Source organism: Topomyia yanbarensis, unplaced genomic scaffold (genome assembly GCF_030247195.1).
Source record: "Topomyia yanbarensis strain Yona2022 unplaced genomic scaffold, ASM3024719v1 HiC_scaffold_487, whole genome shotgun sequence".
Taxonomy (NCBI): domain Eukaryota; kingdom Metazoa; phylum Arthropoda; class Insecta; order Diptera; family Culicidae; genus Topomyia; species Topomyia yanbarensis.
In genome coordinates, this window is record NW_026683699.1 from 2,263 (window position 1) to 25,000 (window position 22,738).

Below are 22,738 nucleotides of genomic sequence, written 5' to 3' on the forward strand. Positions count from 1 at the left end.
TCATTTTAACTGTACACATAAGTAGTGGGTTTTGAATTTAGTGTCTGGCTGGTGCCCCAGTCAGCTGTTAGCTACTGAGGAGGAGAATCCGAAAAAAATATGACTTAATTAAAATAATGGAGTTTTGACACAACCTTTGCTCAAAACACACGATTGATACGATCGCATATAGCCTATAATACAATCGTCTGACATCAGCTAACATCGCTTTTGCAAAAACCTATTGTTCTCTTTTCTGGAAACTCAAGGCCATCTAATACTATAACGAAGTTTAGTTTACCAGCTTAGAATATTGATAACAATAAATAGTATAACACCAAACAATAACTCAAATTTAAAGGTGACTCATCAGAAAGATGAGCAAAGGCATAGACCGCCTTCACAACTTTTAATAACTTGAAAATTCTATTTTAATACGAATATTATAATTTAAATAACAGCACAACTACCAACGCATGTTTTTTCGATAGCAAAACAGATCGACCTCACCACAACCAATACGATTCATACTGTATTTTCCGCGACAGATTGGATTGCACTTGAACATCCTTCATCTTCCCAAAAGTTGAACGCACTGTCAGCCGCCTTCAGCAACTTTTTCAACTCCGGTTTGAGATTAAGCAGTATGAGTTTCTGCTTTACCTGATCCAATTCGCGTGCCAGTTCCTTGAGCCCTTTGACCGAAGTGTGATCCAAGCCGATTACGGCCGTGCAATCGATCACCACAGGAACCTGCTGTTCTGTGGCTACTTTTATGACATTCGTTCTCAGAAAATCAACCGCCGGGAAAAACAGACCCATTTCGGGAGCAAGTTTTATATACCGGAATCCACGCTGCTCCACCGAAGTCTGCTGAATAACGGGGCGCACATAAACCTTCAGCAGACCTACAATGCTTATCAGAATACCGAACAGTAATCCTAGCTCGACGCCTGCAATTAGACTCACACTGAAACAACCGAACCAGGAGAGGGTATCAATTGTCGAAGATTTCCGCAGGCTGTCCACGATCTTGAAGTCGATCTGGAAGTTATGTTGGCGGTATTATTCGTCCAATTAGACCACGGAGCCGAGAAAATTACCATGAAAATAACAGAACATATTAAAACCGCTGCCAGTGTTGTCTTGGGGATGAAATAAAAATACGGCGTCAGTAGGCTCAACGCCAAAATGACCAGGATGGCAGAGTAGAGTCCCGCCAATGGTGTTCGAACGCCGCTGGAGTGACTCACGGCTGAGCGGGTGAATGCGCCACAGGTTGGCATCGAGCTGAAACACGATCCAACGATGTTGCAGAGTCCCAGTGCAATCATTTCCTGCGATGCGTCCACAATTTTTCCCGCAGCTGGAACGATATTTGTCATTTAAAATCATAATTTAAGTAAAAACAATATTCTTACTGAAAGCTTTTGCGATGGATACATTTGCTAGAACTGCAACCAGAGGCACCAAAATAATACCACTTCCGAGATCTTTCACAACTTCGAAATACGATATGGTTTTGTTGCCTGTATCAACATTGTAGATTGGTAGCTCGAAACCTGGAATTCCCGGTTCGACATGCCCGGAAAGCTTGAACGGAACATTCTCACCGGAACTGCTCCATTTGTACGCTAATGCTGAGGAGATCAGTACAATCAATGCATTTCGTGCCAGGCTAATGTACCATAGTAACTTTTTCAGAAACTTTCCCCGTCTAGTGTCATCCCTAATTGGAATTTGTGTTATTTGTCGAAGCGACAATAGGAACAGGATAGCGCCTGTTCCAAGCATAAGATCACCAGCGCTAAATTCAGTCAACTTTCCGCTCAAGCTGTATACGGTTTGAAAGAAACCCCTGGCATTCGAAGGAATCCCGAGCAGATGCTTAAGCTGCGTTCCGACGATGATCAGCGAGGTGGCGGAAGTAAATGCCGAAGTGACCGGAATTGGAATGAAACTAACCAGGAAACCTAGCTTAAGCACGCCCATTAGCAGCTCTACGATACCGGCAAGGAATGCTAGCACGATCATGTACTGAATTGGTTTGTCCATTGTGTACTGCACAGAGAGAATAGCCATCAAACTGGTCGGTCCGATAGAGACTTCCTTCACCGTTCCGAAGATCACGTACAGTAAGGCGCCTGAAATTATGACGAAAAAATGATGATCAAAACAAAAAAGGGATATTTTTAATTATGTATTCTGTTATCAGAATGGAATGTAGATATGAACATAGTTATTCAACTGCTGTCACTTTGAATGTGCCATCCCGGGGCCCGAATAATTTGGTGTCATATGCCACTCGCCATCTCGAGTCAGCCTTATGAAAACAGCGCCTTAAAGTGTAGATTTGCAGATTATAATCACTGTTTAACAGAAGTGTTCACTGTTGACGGATCCGAGGATCCTGGGAGAAGTGTCCAACCCCTAATACGAATCAACCTATATTAATACAGTAAAGACCCGTTTTTATCAACCCCTTGACGAATTTTGAGCTGATAAAACAGGGTCATTGATAAAATCGGGACATATACTTTACTTTCTTTTTAATAAACTGAAGCTCTTAAAATATTCCTCTTTGTTCCTTAGATATAGTCTTGCAACCTTTTCTGATTATTTACTTTCAGTTCTCCTTAAGGGGGTGTGACAGCGCAAAATTTAAAAAAAAAATATTTTTATTTTTGCATTTTTCGGATCTCTAAGATAAGAAATATATGTTCAAGAAAGGATTTACTCGAATTCAACTTGGTTCGTCTGCTAGATCCCATCAAACTACCAACTATCAATTTTCATATGAAGCTGATGAAATCGGGTCAAAAAGCTGATAAAATCGGGGGTAGATAAAATCGGGAGCTGATAAAATCGGGTCTCCATTGTATGCGTATCAAATTTATTGGAATTGGATATGGATGCCTTCAGGGCCGGCGGATAATGTGGGTAGTATAGGTAGTACTACCCTATCTAAAATAACTTAGTGGGTAATTACCCACTCGAAATTTTGGACTAATTGACTCAAAATCTGCCACACAGGTGTCTCTGGCACACAATACGCGCGTTTGAAATCCTCGATGTACTACGATCCCATTTGCACGAACGCACCACAAGTGTTTTTCTGTAAATGTAATACAAGCGAGTGTATTACAAAAATGCATCAAATCTCCAGTAATAAACCACTAACACTATGCTTGTCTTACTACCCACTCTGGCTAAAAGTGTAATGCCGGCCCTGGATGCCTTCAATTGTCAGCCTTCATAACTTGTAGAAAGGTTGTTTTGGGTGCCATAGATGTGGCGATGGAGCCGGTCGATCATTAATCATGTAAACCAACATTTGACATTCGCAGACTTTTTCCAAGTGCTCGGAAAACTAATCGTTCAATATGGTGTCTCAACTGCAAATTATCATCACATGGAATGCTATTTCCGTGTAAAATCTTTCGATCTAGCTGACTTAATCCACCAAGCTATCAGCACCATCATGTTGATGATGATGAGTACGGGGATTTACATGTTACCTATTATTCAAATGCCGCGTAGCGAAGAATTTTCATTCCCATGGGCATTAGGTTAGTGCTGACTAAGGTAGATGAACCCTTATTTATTTCAGTCCGTGCGTCTAATTGAAAGGACCAGAAAAACAAACAATATGCTGATTGAATCAGCTTTCAAATATTTATTTTGTTTACTTCAGTTTATCCATACTTTTTAACAAATGGCGAATGACCAATTGAGGTTAAAGCCCTAATAAACAATACAATACAGTACCTTTTAATAAACGTTTGTCAAACGATATGAATAAGGGATCAACTACCTACCCATGCATCATAAGAATCGCAATCACTTTCACCGGTTTTCCGTCATTTGATAATTACCGATATAAGCAGCATACAATCCATAGTGCGAAGGTAATCCTGCCAGGGGTGCATACGCCAAACTCTGCGGTATGATGGTAAGCCCTAAAGTAATTCCCGCGATAAAGTCCGAAACGAAGTCCTCTCTGCCGTAGGACCGGATCCAGTTCAATATAGTAATCCGCCGTGTCACTTCGGTTTTCCAAATACTTGCGGTGCAGTTTGCCGAAATCGCTTGCGTTATGCGTCTTCGGAATTTAACATTTTGGATTACCATGTTTTCGCGCGATCAGCGAATTTCACTGAGTGGCTTAATCGTGCGATCAACCAAGTTCAACTGAGCTCGGTCACAAACTATTGTATTCGGGGATTTTTTGCATACGGTCAACCGGGGGAGCGAGGGGAATACGTGAATGATGTTCAACTTGGCAAACCGGTAGGGGAATTATGGGTAAGATCGATATCTTGAACTCAATGTTTTTGTTTCTGAAATGCCACAAAGCTAATAAAAGTATCTTTTCTTTTTTGAATTTTGGGTTAGAAGGTTCCTCACAAGGTGTAACGTTGCCAGCAGCGCTTCAAAGAATGATTTTTCTTAAAAATGATTGATTGCAAAAAGTGTTACATCGACATGCCCTTTATTTATTTTTCTATTTGTGTGTTTGTGTATGTATGTGTGAAGTGTAAGTATATGTAAACAAGTATATGTGAAGCAAATATGTTTGTAGCTTCATCACGTAGTAAATGGAAGAGAGTTCAGAAATGTAGGATTATAAATAATAGTATTTTATGTTATAAATTTATTTCATGTTATGGATACAGGATATTCCATTCGAACATCATTGCAACTTTTAATGTCATTCCGTTTAGTAAGAGCAAATTCGCAAGTGTTCTACATTCTCTGCTATTAGGTTTTATTAGAAGTGATACACATCTCGTAGTAAGGTTACCAACCTCTGGTTTGGTGAGTCAATCATCATAGATTATGTTCTCACTGTGATAAAGTTTATATTGGTCAACCATTTGGAGAATTAGAAATTCGGTTTCAGTCGCATACCACAGAAACAGCAAAAACTTCGAGGGATTCAGCAGTTTTTGAAAGGACTGATAAGCATTAAACATAATGCAAGAGTTTCTGTGTAATTCTACTATTATCAACATGTGATAATAGTGTAACCGAAATATCACTAATATTCTCAGTCAATCTTAATATTTCTTGAATATACACAGCCATTTAAACAGCATCTCGGTTTTACCCCAACTAAAGAGTGTCAGTTTTATCTCAACTTCGAACATTTTTCATTTTAACTTTTTTTACATTTTAACGATATTCAATTAGCTAGAGATTACTGGGTAGGGAAAGTTATGAAAATTAGAGCCATAGTACTCAAGTGAGAGCAAGGATGTGAAGTAAACAAATCGGAAAACTAGAAGTGGCAGTGTCATTAGAACAGGCTTAATATCGTACGGGTTTAATCTTAGTCTTCTGCTAATGAGGGTCGAGCTTAGGCAGCATAACTACGAAACACCCGAGTTCATTAGCATGTGTCCTGGTATAGATAGACGTGTCCATCTTTACCGTGTCAACCGACTATATTTCTTTTTAACCCTAGAACGTTGCACTGGGGTACAAATGTACCCTACGCCTTCTTTGGACCCGTGTGAGGACGAGAATTCGGCATTTACCGATCTTTGACCCTAACCATAATGTAATTTAGAGTTTCTAGTAAGAGTACACTGATAAAATCAAGTACCCATTAATGCGTAGAAAACTACTCATTTTCAATAAAAATGCAATAACCCATAAAATGGGTAAATCGTTTGTATCCATAAATGAGTACAGACCTTGTGCGTCAATCTGGGTATGTCTCACCCATTATTTTTCGCAGAACTGTTACAACCAAATGCGTAAAAAAATACCCATTCTTGAAATTCGCCACAGAATGAAAAATACTGTCAATAGAATTATTTCTGAATTTAAAAAAAAACATAAAATAACATTTATTTCACATTATTGTTTCCTTATAAAAGTATAGGAATCTAGATTCTATTCTAAAACTACTTAATAAAATAAAACCGCCAACTGGATATATTTTTGATGGCTGGATCTTTTGGTTCCTCTAAAAATGCCGAACTGGCGCATATTTTCAACATCCTCAGTAGTCTAAACAGACGTTGTTTTCGGAGCATTGCCGAAATGTTCCGTTTCCGCCACGGACTCCGATGCAGGGCGATAATTTGCAGGTTCCACTACGATCCTTAGTTTGCAGGTTAACTCGCTTGAAATAATGCTTAAGGATTTTTCACCCATTATCAAGATCCCATTGACATCACCTTATGGAGTATTTGTGAAAAGGATAAAATGTACTCATTGTTAGAAACAAAAAAATACTCATTTTTTACAGCTCGAATAACTTCCGAAAATAGGCAATTTGAATACATAAAATGGGTAAAGTTTTTTTACCGTGTAGGAAAAGGTGGTGAGCTAGTTTGCTTATAGACTTTGGGGAAGCAGCTGTCAAAGTTGGCGTTGGGTACATTTGTACCCCAGTGTACTGTTGCCGTTAGCGTTTCATCAGGTTTCGTGCTGTCAGTGGAAATGTGACTCGTGACAGTGCTAGTTTAAATACTGGTTGTTTTACTACGTAAGTAATAATTAGTACCGTAAACTGGGGTGACTTTGATCATCGGGGTGACTTTGATCACTCGAAACTTTTTTCGTAGATCGCTTATTAAACCAGAATAGTCTACCGAATCATTTTAGTTTGAAATGATTTTTACTCTAAACTTATGAAATACTGGTTTGTTATACTTTTTGAGTATTTTGTTCGGTTTTTGGGTACAAAAACTACAAAAAACCGAAATTTGACTTTACCTTATTTTTACGAAGCTTCATAAAGTGTCTATTTTTTATGAAACAAATAAATCTCAGATTTGAGCAAGAGTAATAAATTACAAGCGAGATTTTATTTTCCTTTAGAGTGGAATGTACCAAATTTACTTGTAAGAGTATGTTTATTTTAAATACATTTTTTTTGTGAAACTAGTTGGCAATTATTTCAAATTTTTTTAAGCTAAAATTCGCAACTTTTTTCATTGTTCAATATTCCAACGTGTTAAAATGGATGAAACATTTTGTACATTGATAAAGCACTGAAATAAAACAATTTTAGCAGTTTTAAAGGTTTTCAGAATCTTTTATTCTAGTTAGACACAAATTTTACGAATTTTGGTTACTCGAATTTTACAGTACATTGAATACTTTGTATAATACCAATTAACATCTATTTAACAATGAGTATCTTTCCATAATTAGTTTAAGCAAACATTAGAATGAAAAACATCGACATCAATAACTTAATGTGGGTGAACATGCAGGTTATCAAAGTCACCCCGGAATACGAAAACGGACATCAACTTGAAATCATTTTTGGAAAAATAGCTGTAAGCGGACAATTTTAGATAAAACCATCCAATCTTATTCTGCTTACATCAGTACATGGTTTAAAAATATTAAACTTGAAAAAAATGTGTTGCGTCTAAAAATATGCAATGATTACTTCGAAAAGTGATCAATGTCACCCCGGTTTACGGTACTATATAATCGTATTTAAATCATTTATTCAATTAATTTAATTTAATTTTGAAATAGAAAAAAAAACATAGTTCTCATTTTTGCTGATTTTTATTGTTATAATGTTTATTTTTTATAGTTTTTCAAAGCAATGGCTCGCAAGTATAAATTGCTCACAGTGACTGCTGTAACAGTAGCGTTACGTGTTACCAATGTATTACTGGCCAGAAATATTTTTTCATTTCAATTTCCACCCCATTTCATGGCATTTTCCAAAACCGAATTTTTAAACTTTCACTCTTCCAAATAATTGCACTTTTTCAAAAGCAGCGAAATTCCATTTAATATTGTTTCTGAACCATTCTTTTAGGATTGTCACCACTCCCGGTTTGACCCGGAGACTCCGGTTTTCGGGAGCAATCTCCGGGCCTCCGGGTTTTACATCAGTTTTTCCGGGTTTGGTGGGAAGCAGCATAATTTTATTTTTTTGGAATTACCTCATGCTTTACAATATATTTAAAAAGTCTAAGTTAACTATTACTCTGTTTCAGATTTATTTTTCCCGACTATCCCTTGGTTTCAAGTTAGCGAAGATGAGTTCACCAAATATTACTGATTTCTTTCACATCAAAGCAAATTTACTACAAATTAAGAAAGGTAATATTCCACTATATGTTACAATTGAAATGTTGCATCCCACTAAGTCGCTTAAAATGGTGTAAAAAATGGTGTATTTTGCAGCAATTTTACCAAATTAGTTCACTGTTAGTGGTGTTTATCACCAGCTGCAGCAAGGTATGACAGATTCGTTCTAATCCAACTGACTAGGTCAAGATCAAACGAGTTCTTCCGTTGTTGTTGCTACTCATGTAGCCACCCTTAGCTGTTGGCTAGGGAGGTAAGTTTTGCCCCTTTGTTGCGACCTCTGGTGATGAATAACCGATACCACATTGTGCTTCCCATGTGATGCTGAAGCCCTGCCTCCTTTGCTCTCCTTTTCCTGCATACTTAATTCGTCTCGGTAATTTCCTAACAGCTGTGTAGTCAGAAAATTTAGAAACTGATATCTCAGTAAAGTGAGATTAGTTAGCTGATTTTCGGTGAAATATTTCGAGTCTCAGCACACAAACGTCACTTTTTCTGAAAAAATAATGTTTGCTGGATCTCAGCTGTTGATATTTCGACAAAAGATGCAAAAAGCTGAGATTCGGCAGAAAAAAATTAGTGTGTGTGTGTTAATAGTGGAGGAGAGCAATGCTCGTTCGACTTATCCTCCACACCGCGAATAGCTGGTGCTTTTGTATTCTTGGCACTTAGTCTGGGAAGTGAAATACTACACCAGATTAAACACATAAAACCGTTCTCAAACGTGAAAAGGAAAATCCACCACCCCCCATGTCAGTGAAAATCTCCGGGTCAAAGCCTCTCCAGAGGTGGTAACCCTACATTCTTTCAACTTTTAGAATCATTTGATCTTCCAAACGGTTGAAAATTCGCAAAGTCGTAAAAGTCAAAGCCGCGATTTTTTCACTTTTTTTAACCAATTTATGTATCATTGGTACAATAAATTTCATACTTTCACTTACATAGCTGTTTTCGCAATTAAAAAACGAAGAATATGATGTATTATACATTTCTTTTTTTTTTTGTATTTTTACCTCCGAAAATTGCGATCAGTGCAACGTTCTAGGGTGGAAAACGCAAGTGCAACGTTCTAGAGCTAAATACACAGTAAAAAAATACTGAATATGAAAGTTAGGAAAGAATGTGTACGAAACATGGTGAATTTAAAAACTTTGGTCGGTTAAAATCTTTCAACAAAAACTAATCCCCAGACTAGAATGAACTTTACTTTCGTATGTTTTGATTATTTTTATGACATTTAACGTACCAATGTAAATTCTATTTGTCTTGGAATGCTCAAAATAATCATGGTCCTAATAATGAAATGATTAAATATTTGATTTCTGGGAAAAGTAGTGTAGTATCGGTTTTACCCACAGTGTCAGTTTTACCTTCAATCCCCCGTTTCCCTAGTTCTACCTGAATAATGGGAAGCGTTTCTAAATAGTTTCTATTCGTTGAGCATAACCTGTTAGCAATGGACTGGTTCCAATTCTAACTTCAACATTGCCACTGTGCTCGAATATTAGTATGCTGCCTCAGTATATACTAGAATAGTTTTAAATATAATTAGGATGATATCAAAATGATTAGCAACGGAGTATCCGAGTGTATGATTTAATCAAAGATTTATTTTCCTTTGGATGGTAGCATGATTCAGCATTTTTGAAACCTGCTCCGTAGCCGAGATTTTCTGAACAACAATCGTGCAGAGAACATGCACGATAGCAATAAACCGGTCGTTTTTGGCAAAGAAAGTGGTATTCTCTTTCACAGCGATTGCCGCCTTATGTCACACCATCACTCGCGTGAGTTAGACAATCGATGTAAATTGCGTATGACAACAATGCAAACTGTATGATAAGATATAGTGTCTTGTTTTATTTGGAGCAGGGAAAAGCCCCCTGGAGTAGATTTCAACAAATATTATAAAATGACTGGTGTAAAGTGCTCAAACCGATAGTAATATTGTTTTGCGATTTTGAAGGCAAGGATGGCAATGGATCTTTTGTGTAATATTAAGATCTATTTAAACATTCATAGCGCACGAAAAAAAAATTCAGTCACGCAGAGCCACATACGCGTTTCAAGAGTAGACGTCCAACTATTTCCACGTCGAGGAGTGCCGCGGTGAACACGATAACTCTTTATAAAATTGTCTGACACAGGAAATTCAATAGGATTTGTGAAGCTTATAGCGTTTTCGTTTTTTCTTGGTGCTACACCGGTGTAGTGCAAAGAAAGAGATAGACTGATTACACCCATGTTTGAATGAGTGTAGCACCGACTACACCGGTGTAGTGCACTGTCAAAAACGAAAATGCCATAAGACTTGTAAATCCTCGATGAACCAAAAAAAAAATAGAAAAAAGTTCGAGTTTCCGAAAATGGCGTGATGAAAACCAAAAAATCTCATATTTTACTGTAAAATTCGCTCACTTTCCTTCAAAATAATGGGGAGAATTTTTTTTTTTCTTTAGTTTTCTGTGGTTCACCGACAGTCTGCACATATCGTGCATTTTCATAAAAATCAAGTCAATTAGTTGATTCGTTTTTGAATTATCGTTTTCGCCAATTTGAAAAACGCGGTTTCGAGGAAAACGCCATTAAAGGGTGCCTCACATCAAATTGCATCACGGAAAAAACGCTGTAGAAAATAACCCATTGGGTATTTTCTCTTGAAAATTTGGGTAGAAGTAGTTTAGAGTGTATTGTTTACACTGTTTAAAACAAAAGACGATTTTTTGCCCACTACACCAGACACTCCCCTTAAAGCATGGATCAATCACGATTGCGTTGGCCTGTTTCCTATTCCGAAACGAAGTTTATAGGCGCGTACGCTAGCGAAGTTACAGGTCAAAATGTGCGATACTCTCAGAGCAGGCGCTATGGTACGCGATGAGAGAACGACACTCCCCGAGCAAACGAAACGCCCTTTATACCCCCATGGTCATGATCCAATTCCACCTCCATTGCATGCTGTTTTGATAGTGTTTTAAATGGGATCAATGCATGAAAACACTATCACCATGGTCCGGTAGATCCCATATAAAAACATGTTGTGAAACTTGACACGGACCATATCTATGAATTTTTTAAGGGGTTGTATGGTGTCTGAGCCCATGAGAATTTGCTCGGTTACACACTATTTCTCAAAGAAAATCTGGCAGTTCAACTGAAAATATATGGCAAAATCTGTCACTTGATGGAAACCTCAAAGTCATCGAAAGTTTCCCACATTTTAGTCTTTATAGAACGTGCATCAATCGATGTTTGTTAAATTTTGGTAAATATATCCCAAGGTTCCGAAATTTGGGTGTAACAACGTCTATAATTTAAAAACCTGACAGAATAAGAGGTTTGTCTTTTAGTCTGGCAGCTGCAAAAAAACTTTGACTGTGTCAGATAAATCTGGCATAGTGGCATCCCAGCCTACTTTGACCGCGATATCCCATTAGGTTTTACACCAACCGACATAACCCTACAAAATGAGCCGGATGAACTTCATTTGACAGTTCTCGGTGGTTTGTTTACATGAATGTTACGTGAGTTCGAATGTAACAGATGGACACCCGTTGCACTCGCACTCACGCAAGTGACAAAGTAAACAAACCACCGAGAATTGTCAAACATGAACTTCATTCATCATGAGTTCATTTGTGGCGTCATCTTGTAAAACTCAATTCGTGATCTCTAACGCTGTATGTCGAGCGAAAGATGGCACGAGAGTGAAATGATGATGTATTTGTTTTCATCCATCAAAACGCATCGATAAGTAAATTTTTAACGATCGAAGTTAAATCCCAATTCTAAGAGATCATTTTTCATATCTAAAACAACAAACCTAAGCAGAACATCGATTTCGACTGAATGTTTTGGCATCAAACGAAAAAAAACAAATGTTATCTAATCACCTGTCACTCAATTTTTTATAAAACTATGTAATGTTCTTCCTAAAATAATTAAAATAGAAAAACCATCGCATATCATCAATGCAAGAACATACTTTCGTCATTATTGGACTGGTACAAATATCTTGTGTTTTTGTAAACGGCCAATAAGCATACTGTCGAACTTTATTTTGAGGAAAAATTTCGGACAAACATTTTCTCTTTCATTTACTGCTGTGATTTATAATACGTGATTAGTGGTTTGTCCAGAATTTACTTTCAAAACACTCGAGAAATAATGATATCTAGTGGGCGCGTCAAGCGTATAAGTTTCACGTTTGAGAGCCAATGAGCGTTAAAGCACCGCAGATTACAATTTTAATATCAGATTTTAAAAATTCAAATTGGTGACAAAATGGTTGACCTTTTTTTCTAAATCTCGCCTAACATATGATTACGGCTTAAAAGCCAACTGTCAAAATTCTCTTTGAAAGGAAATTTCGGACAAACCGTTACTGGCTAAACACAGTTCATAGCAGTTAATGAAAGAAAAAACTTTTCTCTTTTGTTTACAACCAATATCTGTTCTTGGCGAGTAACGGTTTGTCCGGAATTTCCTTTCAAAGAGAATTTTGACAGTTGGCTTTTAAGCCGTAATCATATGTTTATCGAGAAATGTAAGTGAATTTTTGTATATGTCGATATAATCACAGACAACAAATATAACACATTGACAAATATTATTCAAAAAAACCTTCAGATTCCACACACCAAAAAAATCTGAATTTTATCGTTAACGTAATTGTAAACATGACACAATTCAACAAACCGTAATTTACGAAAAGACGGAACATTACCGTGTTCCGTTTAATTTTACATGAAACATATACTTTGCATGCGCAATGACATAAAATTACACTTCCTACCATTCAGAACAAATGGTGTATGAGAAGTAAAATTACATGATTTACGAAATTAAACGTCATGTAAAATTGAAATCAAACGTGAAACTTAGTCAGTTTTGATGCTCGTATATGTCAGGGTCAGGAGACGTAAATTTACTCTATTTTTTCTAGGTGTGTAGAAAATCATAGTTGGTAGTAGATTAGCCAAATAATAACTATCAACCACCAACTAATCTGTTTGATGTGCTTCCTACTTGGTGACTCGTCAGTCCGCCAGTCCGCAATGGCCATACATATACAACATTAAGCAATCTAACAAGTTTGGACGCTTGGTCGAATGCGATACGTAATGCCGCAATTTAGTTGAAACGACTTCAAAAAGTTTCGAATCGAACCATTCGAATGCAGATGCGGAATTCCACCCCCTGGTTCTGCATTGGTTCGCTGTAATTCCATATCATCGTTCCGTTATAGCGGTCACTTTTCTCACTCTCATTCTGCTGCGTAAAGAACAACGCAAGCACCTTACTGGCAGAACGAGCTTTCAAACGCAGGAATCTGGTAGTAAGGATTTTACGTCGTGATTCCGTCAGGATAAGTTGAACGTATTTCTCCTGTGCGCATAAGAACTGCATGTTAATGGCACTTGATACGGCACAAGCACGTGTTTTACTCATTAGTGACATTTTGGCAAAAAAAAAACAAATGCCATAAAAACAGCGCTTCCCGACCAGGAGAAAATAACTGGGCAATAACCCGAGCATACTATTTTTTGGTATTCATACCAAAACTTGGTATTAATTGATTATTATACCTCATTGAGGTATTAAGCAGTTATTGAAGAAACATTTTTCAACACCTGCTTAATACCTCAATGAGGTATAATACTTTATTTTAGTATTATTTATGTATCCCAGTGATTTTTTTCAAATACCAAATCAATACCTTATTGAATACCTCCATAGAGTGAATTTTGTTACTGGAAGGTTGAAAAATGTTTTATTATTATTCAGGTATTATAATAACTCGTTTTATTATCAAATAGTTATTTGTAGAACATATCTGTGTTATTTATTTTGGTATTTTACCTCTTATATAGAGCTCATTAATACCATATTGTGGTAAACAGTCGTTGGTATTGATACCTAAATTTAGTATTTCGCAGTTATTTTCTTCTGCTCGGGTTTGAGCGCAGTCTGGCTTACAATCGAGACTTCAAATTTACCGTTAATTTTCGGGATGATAAACATGAAAATGAGTATTATGTCTGTTTGCCTATGTTCGAAGTATAGTTTCTCGCAGAGAGCCGGACCATATCTCCTAGTCAAACCAGCCTGGATTTGATTCGAAATAATAGCAATTTTCTGTTACAACTTTAATCAAATTCTGAATTGGTTTGGCTTGACTAGTGTGGATAGCATTGCGGGAGATAACAACAGCCCAACTGAGAAATCCGAAAACATTTTCCGTCGTATTATTTTTGGATACCGAAAAACTCACCGTTCGACTCCATCCCGGATTGTGTGTTCGAATGTGACTTCTTTCGTTTATTCCACAATTCTTTGTCAATGATACACACGAAAGCCTATTCAGTTTACGCGTACCCCAACAACTTACCCATAAATGCTGCATACAAGCCGTACTGGGACGGTAGGCCAGCGATTGCCGCATAGGCAATACTCTGTGGTATAATAGTTAGGCCCAACGTGACACCAGCGATAAAGTCAGATACCAGATCTTCCTTATCGTACACTGTTATCCAATTGAGGATACTAAGCCTGTGTCGCAACTGTTTTCGAATACAGATGCCACTGCAGGAAGGGGATGCTGTGAGCCTCCGATCGACTTCACAATTTTTGCGCGCGCGAAGTTTCTCCAGTTCCTCTTCTGTTCGACCCATTGTAATGGATTTAACTGCGACCAGCTTCTTCCAACCAGAGTAATCTGATTATCACAGAGACACAATTGAAACTGAATTTGTCTTACCTTAACTGAACTCATTCGTGTCATATTGTTTAAAAAAATGTACACCAAAAAATGAGGTGGCAGTGATAGGCAGAGATGCCAGGTACTTTTTTCAAATGTCTGCAATAATAATTTAAAAGTCTGGGAAGAACAAAAAATGTCAGGAAAGCTAGTGTAACCAAAAGCCTTTATATTCAAAAATCTGCAAATATCTGCAACAAAACTAAAAAATCTGCAAATATCTGCGTCATCGAAAAAATCTGCAGCTTAAATTAAAAATCTGCGAATTTGCAGACTTGTCTGCAAATCTGGCATCTCTGGTGATAGGAATAATGTGTATTATTGATACAAAATATTGACAAGATTTCTTCAATGCGTTTATCTTAATTGAATTTTAGGAAATCAATATTTACAAAATAATATTAACAATTGTTTTCTTGGCAATAGGTATGTATGCTTGTGTTGGGCCTGCTTGAGAGTTAGCGAATTTGGTCTTTAGCAGTCCTGCTTCTGTGCGAATTTTTGACATATAATTTTTTTGATCTGTTGTTAGTTGGGGATTACTAAAAGGGAATAATAGTATAACTAATTAGCCCTAGTAACAACATAAGTTTTATGGTAGTTTTGTAGCCACTCTTAAAGCTTGGATTGAACTTCTAGCGTGCTTTAAAACTTCAATTGTTACTTGGGAGTTGTACTATATCATTTTGTTATAGTTGCGACACACGAAGAAGGTATATTTTTCTTATTTTCTGTTATTATTATAATTGTGAAACAAAGTCACCGAATTGTATATAAAATTAATTCCAAGGGTGATTTGGTGTATTGACGAGACGTTGATGTTCGGGAAAGAATGTGAAGGAAATAATGCAACGAGAATAAAATAAAGTAGAATTAATATCAAAGATATTTCGCAATTGAGAATAATACTCACTTTTCGTCGTCAACATATTCGAAAAACACCGTACAGCTTCCTTTCCATTTTTTTCGTGTAATGCTGCTGGATGCTGTAAATTTGAAAATAAAAATTTGTCCCAGCTACCATGTTTACCGGACGAGATAATGAAGCTACTACGTCTACCCATTGCTCAGTCAACTGCGGTATGGATGGAGTTCATGGAAGTGTCACTAATTGATTAGATTTACAGAGCACTCATCAGACACGGCATGGCACGAGATTAGACATGGCATTGGACATCGCCAGATTTATCTCTCAGATAAACGCAGGTACTGCAAGGCAGACGAGACATATCGCAACTAGAGTCATATCAAAAATAAAACAATTAGCGTGTGTAAGTGAATGAATCATCGCTGCTGCCGGATATTATTTAAACCCAGCAAGTACCACACTTTTGCAAGTGAAGTTAGGAAAAATGTAGGCATGTAAATTAAATTTTATGAGTATCTTCATCTAGAGTGCGAAAACGTAACGTTTGCATTAGAGTGACAAGAAAAAAATAACCCCATCGGCCCACCCCTGAGTCGATTCGTTGTCTCATCCGAAGTATTTGCGCCAAATTTGAAGCAAATCGGACAAGTTTGGCTACCGGAACAGTGTGCCTGAAGCTTGTACGGAATTTTTCGATAATTTACAAAGAGAAAACCCTCGCATTTTCTAGGTGGCATTTTATGCATCAGATTATCACTGCGAGAGAAAATAAGAAAGATGATTTAACAATCTACAACTTTGTCCAAGACAGAAAGTCAATTCGGCTTTGTTAGAAGAAGTTATTAAACGTTTAACGGAGTGACTAAAGGTTTAATAACTTCTTCTAACGAAGCCGAATTGACTTAACATCAAAAAAATACCAAAACATGGTTGTCCCATTCATAAGGCTCAATGAAAATGTAAATCTTGAATAGCGTTTTTCTCGGTATGCTGTTTTTTAACATGGGACTCTTATGCATATATGGGCAAAATAACCCAAAACGAATCTTTGAGAGCGGAAATGCATCTGTTTTTTTCGTTCTCATACTGTGAGCGAAAAGATCCCACACGATGCATTAGTATTCAACCAACCTCATACTTGTGCGATACAATATCGTACCCCATAGCTACACGCTGTTGGCTCATGCAGTGAAGAGATAACTTGAATAACACATACCATCGTCTCCATGCTGTCCCATTTGTGACCGTTGCTGCTATGATGAGAAGTTTATATAGCTCATTCGGATGACTGCTCATTATGTGTCGTTATGGCCTAAGGTGTAAAGTAGGCGATTTAGCGAGTAGATGTTTGTCGGTTTCAGTCCAGAAGCTACCAGTTGATCTTCTTTTCTAGTAAGGCTTAGTGCCCAACACATACATACAATGTTCCAGTACACGGAAGGCACTCCGGAGTAAACAGAAGCAAAAAATACTTGCTCCTTTTTACTCCGGTTTGCTACCAGAAACAGGAAAAAGAGAAGAATAGAGTACAGGAACGATTTTCTCCGGAGTACTTCCAGTTTCTACCGGTACTGGAACAAACCTTATATATGCTATTTTACTACTCCAGCAGTGTGTCATCATGGTTCGGGTAGTAAAGAGGTGCTTTTACCGAATAGAAATTTGTCGGTTCTAATCTAGAATCTGCTATCAGAATTTTTTACTAGATGTTTCAGGACATTTATAGCAGCATTTATAGCAGCGGAGAAAAGAATGAAACAAAACAAAATGCAATGGGACATTGCAAGATGACGTCATATGAGTAAAAATGCTCGAAAGCATGACAGTTCAGCGAGATTGTTTACATGGTGTTAGAATTCGAACCGAGTTTCTTGTACTGGGTGAACCCAAAAATTTTCTAAGTCCATGTAAACAGCTGAGCTGTCAGAAAAGTAAGGTTATAAATTTTCATACAATGCTCAATGCAGCAGCAATGGTGATGAGATTGCTTGTGGTGGTTGGGTGGGGGGAATGTAAGGTGCAGAAGAAAGATACGAAACATGCTACCAAAGTGTCCTTGTGTGTGAGTGTGTGTGTCACCGTTTTTTTGTGAGCAACGCTCATCTCGAATTGTGCGCGAACAGATCAATGTTCAAAAAGGAATGCTTTTGGGAATAAGATTGTGAGCCCAAAAACAGAAAATCTGAGCGCGCGTTTTTGGTGTAGTTTTCCTTTTAGAACTTTCAATGTGAGAATTTCTCTTCGCGAGGATTGGCTGTCTGGCTGAATGGAGCGACAACTTGAGGAATACGTAGTTTGTTATACTGACGGTTCTTTGTTGGAGGGCCGAGCCGACGCTGGTGTCTATTGTCATGAAATGCGATTAAACCAATCTTTTTAGCTTAGTAGATACTGCACTTAATCCAAGCAGAAATCTTTGCGATTCTGTGTGGCGTACAATCAGCATTTCAACAGGGAATTTGCGGCAAAAGAATCTATTTTAGCTCTGATAAGAGTCTCAGTGGATATGGTGCTGAATGCAAACGATTGGAGTACAGTATCTTCACTGGCTGAAGCATGGAGTTGATAAAACAGCCAACCCCATGTGTCGGCAAATTCGCACAATTGGAACTCGAATCGATGAGGACTCCGTCACATTACATTCGATTAGCTGGTACACATACTCTGTACTCCTTTGTAAACGGCCCGTAGCTAGCAGTATCATTTGCCTGCTTCACACTATTTACCACCACCCGGAACATATCGGGTTGGACTTTTTATTATTTTTGTCACGGTCGAAAATAGTACCGCCAGAACTCAAGAAATATGCAGCAGATTTAAAAAAAAAATCTTCTTTGGTCCGGAAGATTACGAACGCCCCGGTTGAGGAGAGTGGGTACAATTTCAGTCAGGGAGTCAATTTTATTTCGCAACCCATCTCGTCTTGAGGCGAATCATTGTCAAGGGGGGTCATTTTTGCTCGGGCCTATTACCCAGTGCGGAATGGTATTGTAGACAAGAATGGAAAATTTAATATTATGCGGTACTCAACTTGTAAATGTATCGCTATGCAGATGACCTATAAGAAGAAAAACACTACAAGATCCGTAACAACCTAGGTGGAAAGGAGGGGGGTGCTTGGCTCACCACGCATTCTCCACGGCACCACACAGATCATGTTGCAGCGCTTATTTATGGTGAAAAATCTTAGCAACGCTGTTATGCCACTCGGCGTAGGCTGTTATGGTTGTAGTTCGCTTGTGCTAAGTGAAGTGCGCTATAGTTGCGGTTTGCAGTACAAACTGCTTGATATACTCCATGTCGGTTGGCATTTTCCATAAAGTATTCTCGCTACGCATAGTGCCTGGATGTCGACTATTCCTTGTCCCGTGGTGATGTAAATCTCTCCAGCCCCGACTCAGCATGACGCATTCCCGCTTGTCTAAACGCCTTCCTCAATTTTGTTCTCAAGAACATCCAGGTCAGTCCGGTTCCTTTGATGACGACGAAACAATAGGTCAACAGGAGTCAAAAAACGTGTAGATTGCTGTGACCTTATTCCTCGCATTTAGGAAAGACTTCAAGACACTTGTCACGCGACTCGACTCGATTTATTTCGGAGCTTAAGCCGAATCCCTAGGAGCTGCAGGAATCCGTAATACATATACGGTTCGCCACGAACCATGTTCCGAATCACCTCGCCTTCGTCGATCACGCAGCCTCCAATGTCGACCAATCGTCCTGATAATAGCTGAACAGATTGGCATGTCTCTTGACCAAATGCCATGCCGATGTCGCCACTTATCTTTTCGACTAGTTTCATGACTACACTCGGTCTTGAGATCGTCAATATAGAAGGTATGTGTTACCTCTTCCGGTGAGATTTATCCATACCTAAGGTGATCAACCCTGACCGTGTTGAACGACTTCGCTTCGTTGCGGTATGGTCAGAGTTGCGGTTTTCGTCAGAGTTGGTCAGCTTATCCATACCTTATCTGATAGCCATGCCCATTTCGATTGAGTGTCCTACTGTGCGGGCTAAAGCAATCGCCTTGGAATGTCCTCCTCAAGATGCGGAGCGTTTTAAACCGTATCACGTCTTTTCTACAGACACTTTATACACAGACTAGCGAAGTGTCAAAAAATGCAGCCAAACGAGCATGATTGTATTGGGAGGGGAAGTAAAGAGGGAAGCCCATGCAAAGCTTATGGGAACCTCCATTGATGCCAGTAAATATTCATGGTTGCTAGCTCTACTGTTTTTGTTTCTGCAGTCTGTGTTTGTAGTCTTTCCCACTTCTGAACTGCAGTGTTGACGTTCCCCTCCCCATCGCCTGCCGCAGGAACATCCCGACTACAGAAGGAACGAATGCGGTATGGAGTTTTATGCCTTCTCGTTATCGATCTATATAGGCCATACTAAGGTTCCATTAGTTGCATACTATTTGTCCAACAATGACTGCATCGATGATGGCTTGATCTTTGCAGTCATGTGTGTTTTTCTTGCATCCTTTCTGCTCACAGTGGGCCCATACGAATATGGTGAAGAAGATGCTCATGATCATGTGCAGACTTGCTGGGTAGGTAATTGGTTTGTGCTTTGATGGGTTGGACGTGTTGCTGTCTTTGGGGAGGAGAATTGTGCTACCATAGTGATGAAATACTCCAATAAGTGTGGTTCGCGTAACGCCCTGTTGAAACATACAGCAAACATCGTGGGATTTACAACGGGCAGCTTCTTGTACCAAAAGATTTGGACACCGTCTGGTACAGGTGCCGTCCAATTCCTAAGGTCGCTTGCCCATTCCTCCTCGTGACTTAACCATAGTTACCTTTCGCGATGTTGCCAATTTGTTAAGACGCTCCATTGCTGTACTAGTGTGTCGAGTTTTTCCGTCAGCTGGGGAGCTCCCGACATGCGAAACTCAGTAGGTGCAATGATCGCAGCCATATGACGACATAATTTCGGCAATTTTTTGGCGCATCTGTACGCGGTCAGCCTTCCAATAGCGGTACGTTTATTCGAGATCCGACTCTCCAAACTCCGCTATCATGGAGGTACTCGTCTTTCTCGGTGATGTTGATATGTGTAGCCTCTTCGTGTAAGTCGATATCCTAAACATCGAACGGTTGCAATTGTAGCACACAATACTTCCAGGTTCTGCACAAATTCCGGGTGCATTGGAAGAACGATACTATCCATGATCTGAAGTTCTCTTTTTTCCTTTTTATTAGCGACTAAAAGTGAGTTTTTTCTTTTTATATTGTAACGAGCGATACGGTGAAGAAAGTTTAGAACAGCGTGGAATATGAGCAAGCTTAGAGTTTCCCGACGACTTAACCCTTTGTCTTCTACCGCAGAAGTCAGAACCGTGTCGCTCTTCCTTGAGTACTGTGGAGCTCAATATTAAAAACACTTCATGTCTTCCCTTGCTAATTGAATGTCGTTGCAACATAAGTTTAAATATATGTTAAATTTATTTAAAAAAATGCCACCCCCAACGCAAAACAGAATTGCCTGGGCTCTGAACACTACTGCTTCATTGTTCTACGCACACAAAAGAAGAAAAATTCCGAAATCTCTAATAGGCGGAGACGCGCAAGATAACCTTGAAAGCGGATTAGCACTATTGCGTTACGCTGCACGGACTAGGATGATCGACTTATCGGTCTGAGAGTCACCGAACGAATGTCTTATCACAAGGTCAAAATTCTGCAACGAGATTCTAGTTCCAAAGCTGTAACTCTATCTTACGAGTATGACGAGAGAAATAAATTAATAAACAGATTAATTCTCTATAATTAGATAGTATTTATTTGTATAATCCATTACTTCAAATTTTAGTTAAAACCATTGTTTACAAAAATCTGCCTTTCTACATTCAAAACAAATAAATCACGAAATGAGAGCTGTATCGATGTGTTACTGCTTAAATAGGATCGTCAATTCCAGAAAGGGAAGATAATTGCGATGAAAATGCAGGTTTCTTTAATTTCTCTTCAGGAAGTTTGGTTAACTCGGAAGATTTTTCTTTTCTTAATTTGTTTAGTACGGCTTTGTACATAGAAATTTATTCGTGCAATCGGTGACTGTTATTTAGTTTAAAACTTGCCTTAATTATTGCTTTTCAATTGAAATGAAAACTAGCGAACTTTTTTGGAAATTTGATCAATCAGTTCGTTGATTCGGTCACTTCTGCCTCTCAATGTTTTCGGGTGGGGTCCAATCATCTGGATGAACTGAGGAACGTCCGGGGAAACCTATTGCAATTAAATTTATTTATTTAATGCACAGGAAAGCGTAGAAAAACTTTTCTGAAAACTTACTAGAGTAAATTTAGCCAAAGCTTTCATCGTTCGGAAGAGGTGCTCCTCGGTTGGCTCCGAATTGAAGAACTGCAGTAGCGCCATCGACAGTTCGACCGCTACATCGTCGAATACTACCGTTTTGACTTCCTTGGATGCCAGATTGTGAACCAGCGCAGTTCCGATGTCCTTCAGTCGGGGACAGGCCGATAGCAAACAATGGACAGCCACCTTGGTAGTAGCGCGAATATTGGATGTGGTCTGATTATTGTAGGACCACTCTGAGATGTACAACAACCACTCTGAGGCGTTGTCATTTTCGAAGAGGTTGCACATCTGAAACGGGATGAAGCATGTGGTATCTCATTACTATATTCGAGTAGAGATTGATTGTGGAAAAAAGTTGGAAACGGTCAGTGTGTAACATTGGGTTTTGAAGAATTTATATGTTTATGACAGGAAATATACCATGTTTAAAGTATATTTGCTGATCTGCCAAAGTGCCAATTTCATGTACTCTTCTCTGTTGTTGATACTTACGAAAAGAGCTATCGCCTGTTGCTCTTCTGGGGGGTGCTTGTCTATGTCCTGGGCAAAGTTCATGAGCACATGCTCCCGTCTATCTTGGTGCAGCAGGAGAATGATATCATCTTTTAGAGCCGCATTTCCCAGAGCACGCAGTAAATGCACCCGGACTTCCGTGGAGAGCGAACTGTCTCGTAGCATTCGTCCGACAAATACCAGGAAGCCGTCGCCTAGGGCCCATGCTCCTT

The 22,738-nt window shown here is 38.7% G+C and overlaps 2 protein-coding genes across 3 annotated transcripts; both read right to left on the minus strand.

Moving 5' to 3' along the window:
• Window positions 1-333: 333 nt before the first annotated feature.
• LOC131695633 (sodium-independent sulfate anion transporter) lies at window positions 334-14,774 on the minus strand. 2 transcript variants are annotated; one of them, XM_058984173.1, is made up of 4 exons: window positions 14,444-14,774; window positions 1,401-2,123; window positions 1,083-1,345; window positions 334-1,023 (listed from the first exon to the last, which is right to left on the minus strand). In XM_058984173.1, exons 1-4 carry the CDS (start codon window positions 14,724-14,726, stop codon window positions 505-507), a joined length of 1,788 nt encoding a protein of 595 aa, XP_058840156.1. In that variant the 5' UTR covers window positions 14,727-14,774; the 3' UTR covers window positions 334-504. The 2 variants fall into 2 exon arrangements, with proteins under 2 accessions (XP_058840156.1, XP_058840157.1); XM_058984174.1 differs by lacking the exon at window positions 14,444-14,774 and adding an exon at window positions 3,855-4,169.
• A 6,673-nt stretch (window positions 14,775-21,447) lies between these two features.
• Window positions 21,448-22,732, minus strand: LOC131695634 (uncharacterized). The gene is made up of 3 exons (XM_058984175.1): window positions 22,506-22,732; window positions 21,987-22,301; window positions 21,448-21,920 (listed from the first exon to the last, which is right to left on the minus strand). Exons 1-3 carry the CDS (start codon window positions 22,689-22,691, stop codon window positions 21,804-21,806), a joined length of 618 nt encoding a protein of 205 aa, XP_058840158.1. The 5' UTR covers window positions 22,692-22,732; the 3' UTR covers window positions 21,448-21,803.
• Between the last annotated feature and the right edge of the window lie 6 nt (window positions 22,733-22,738).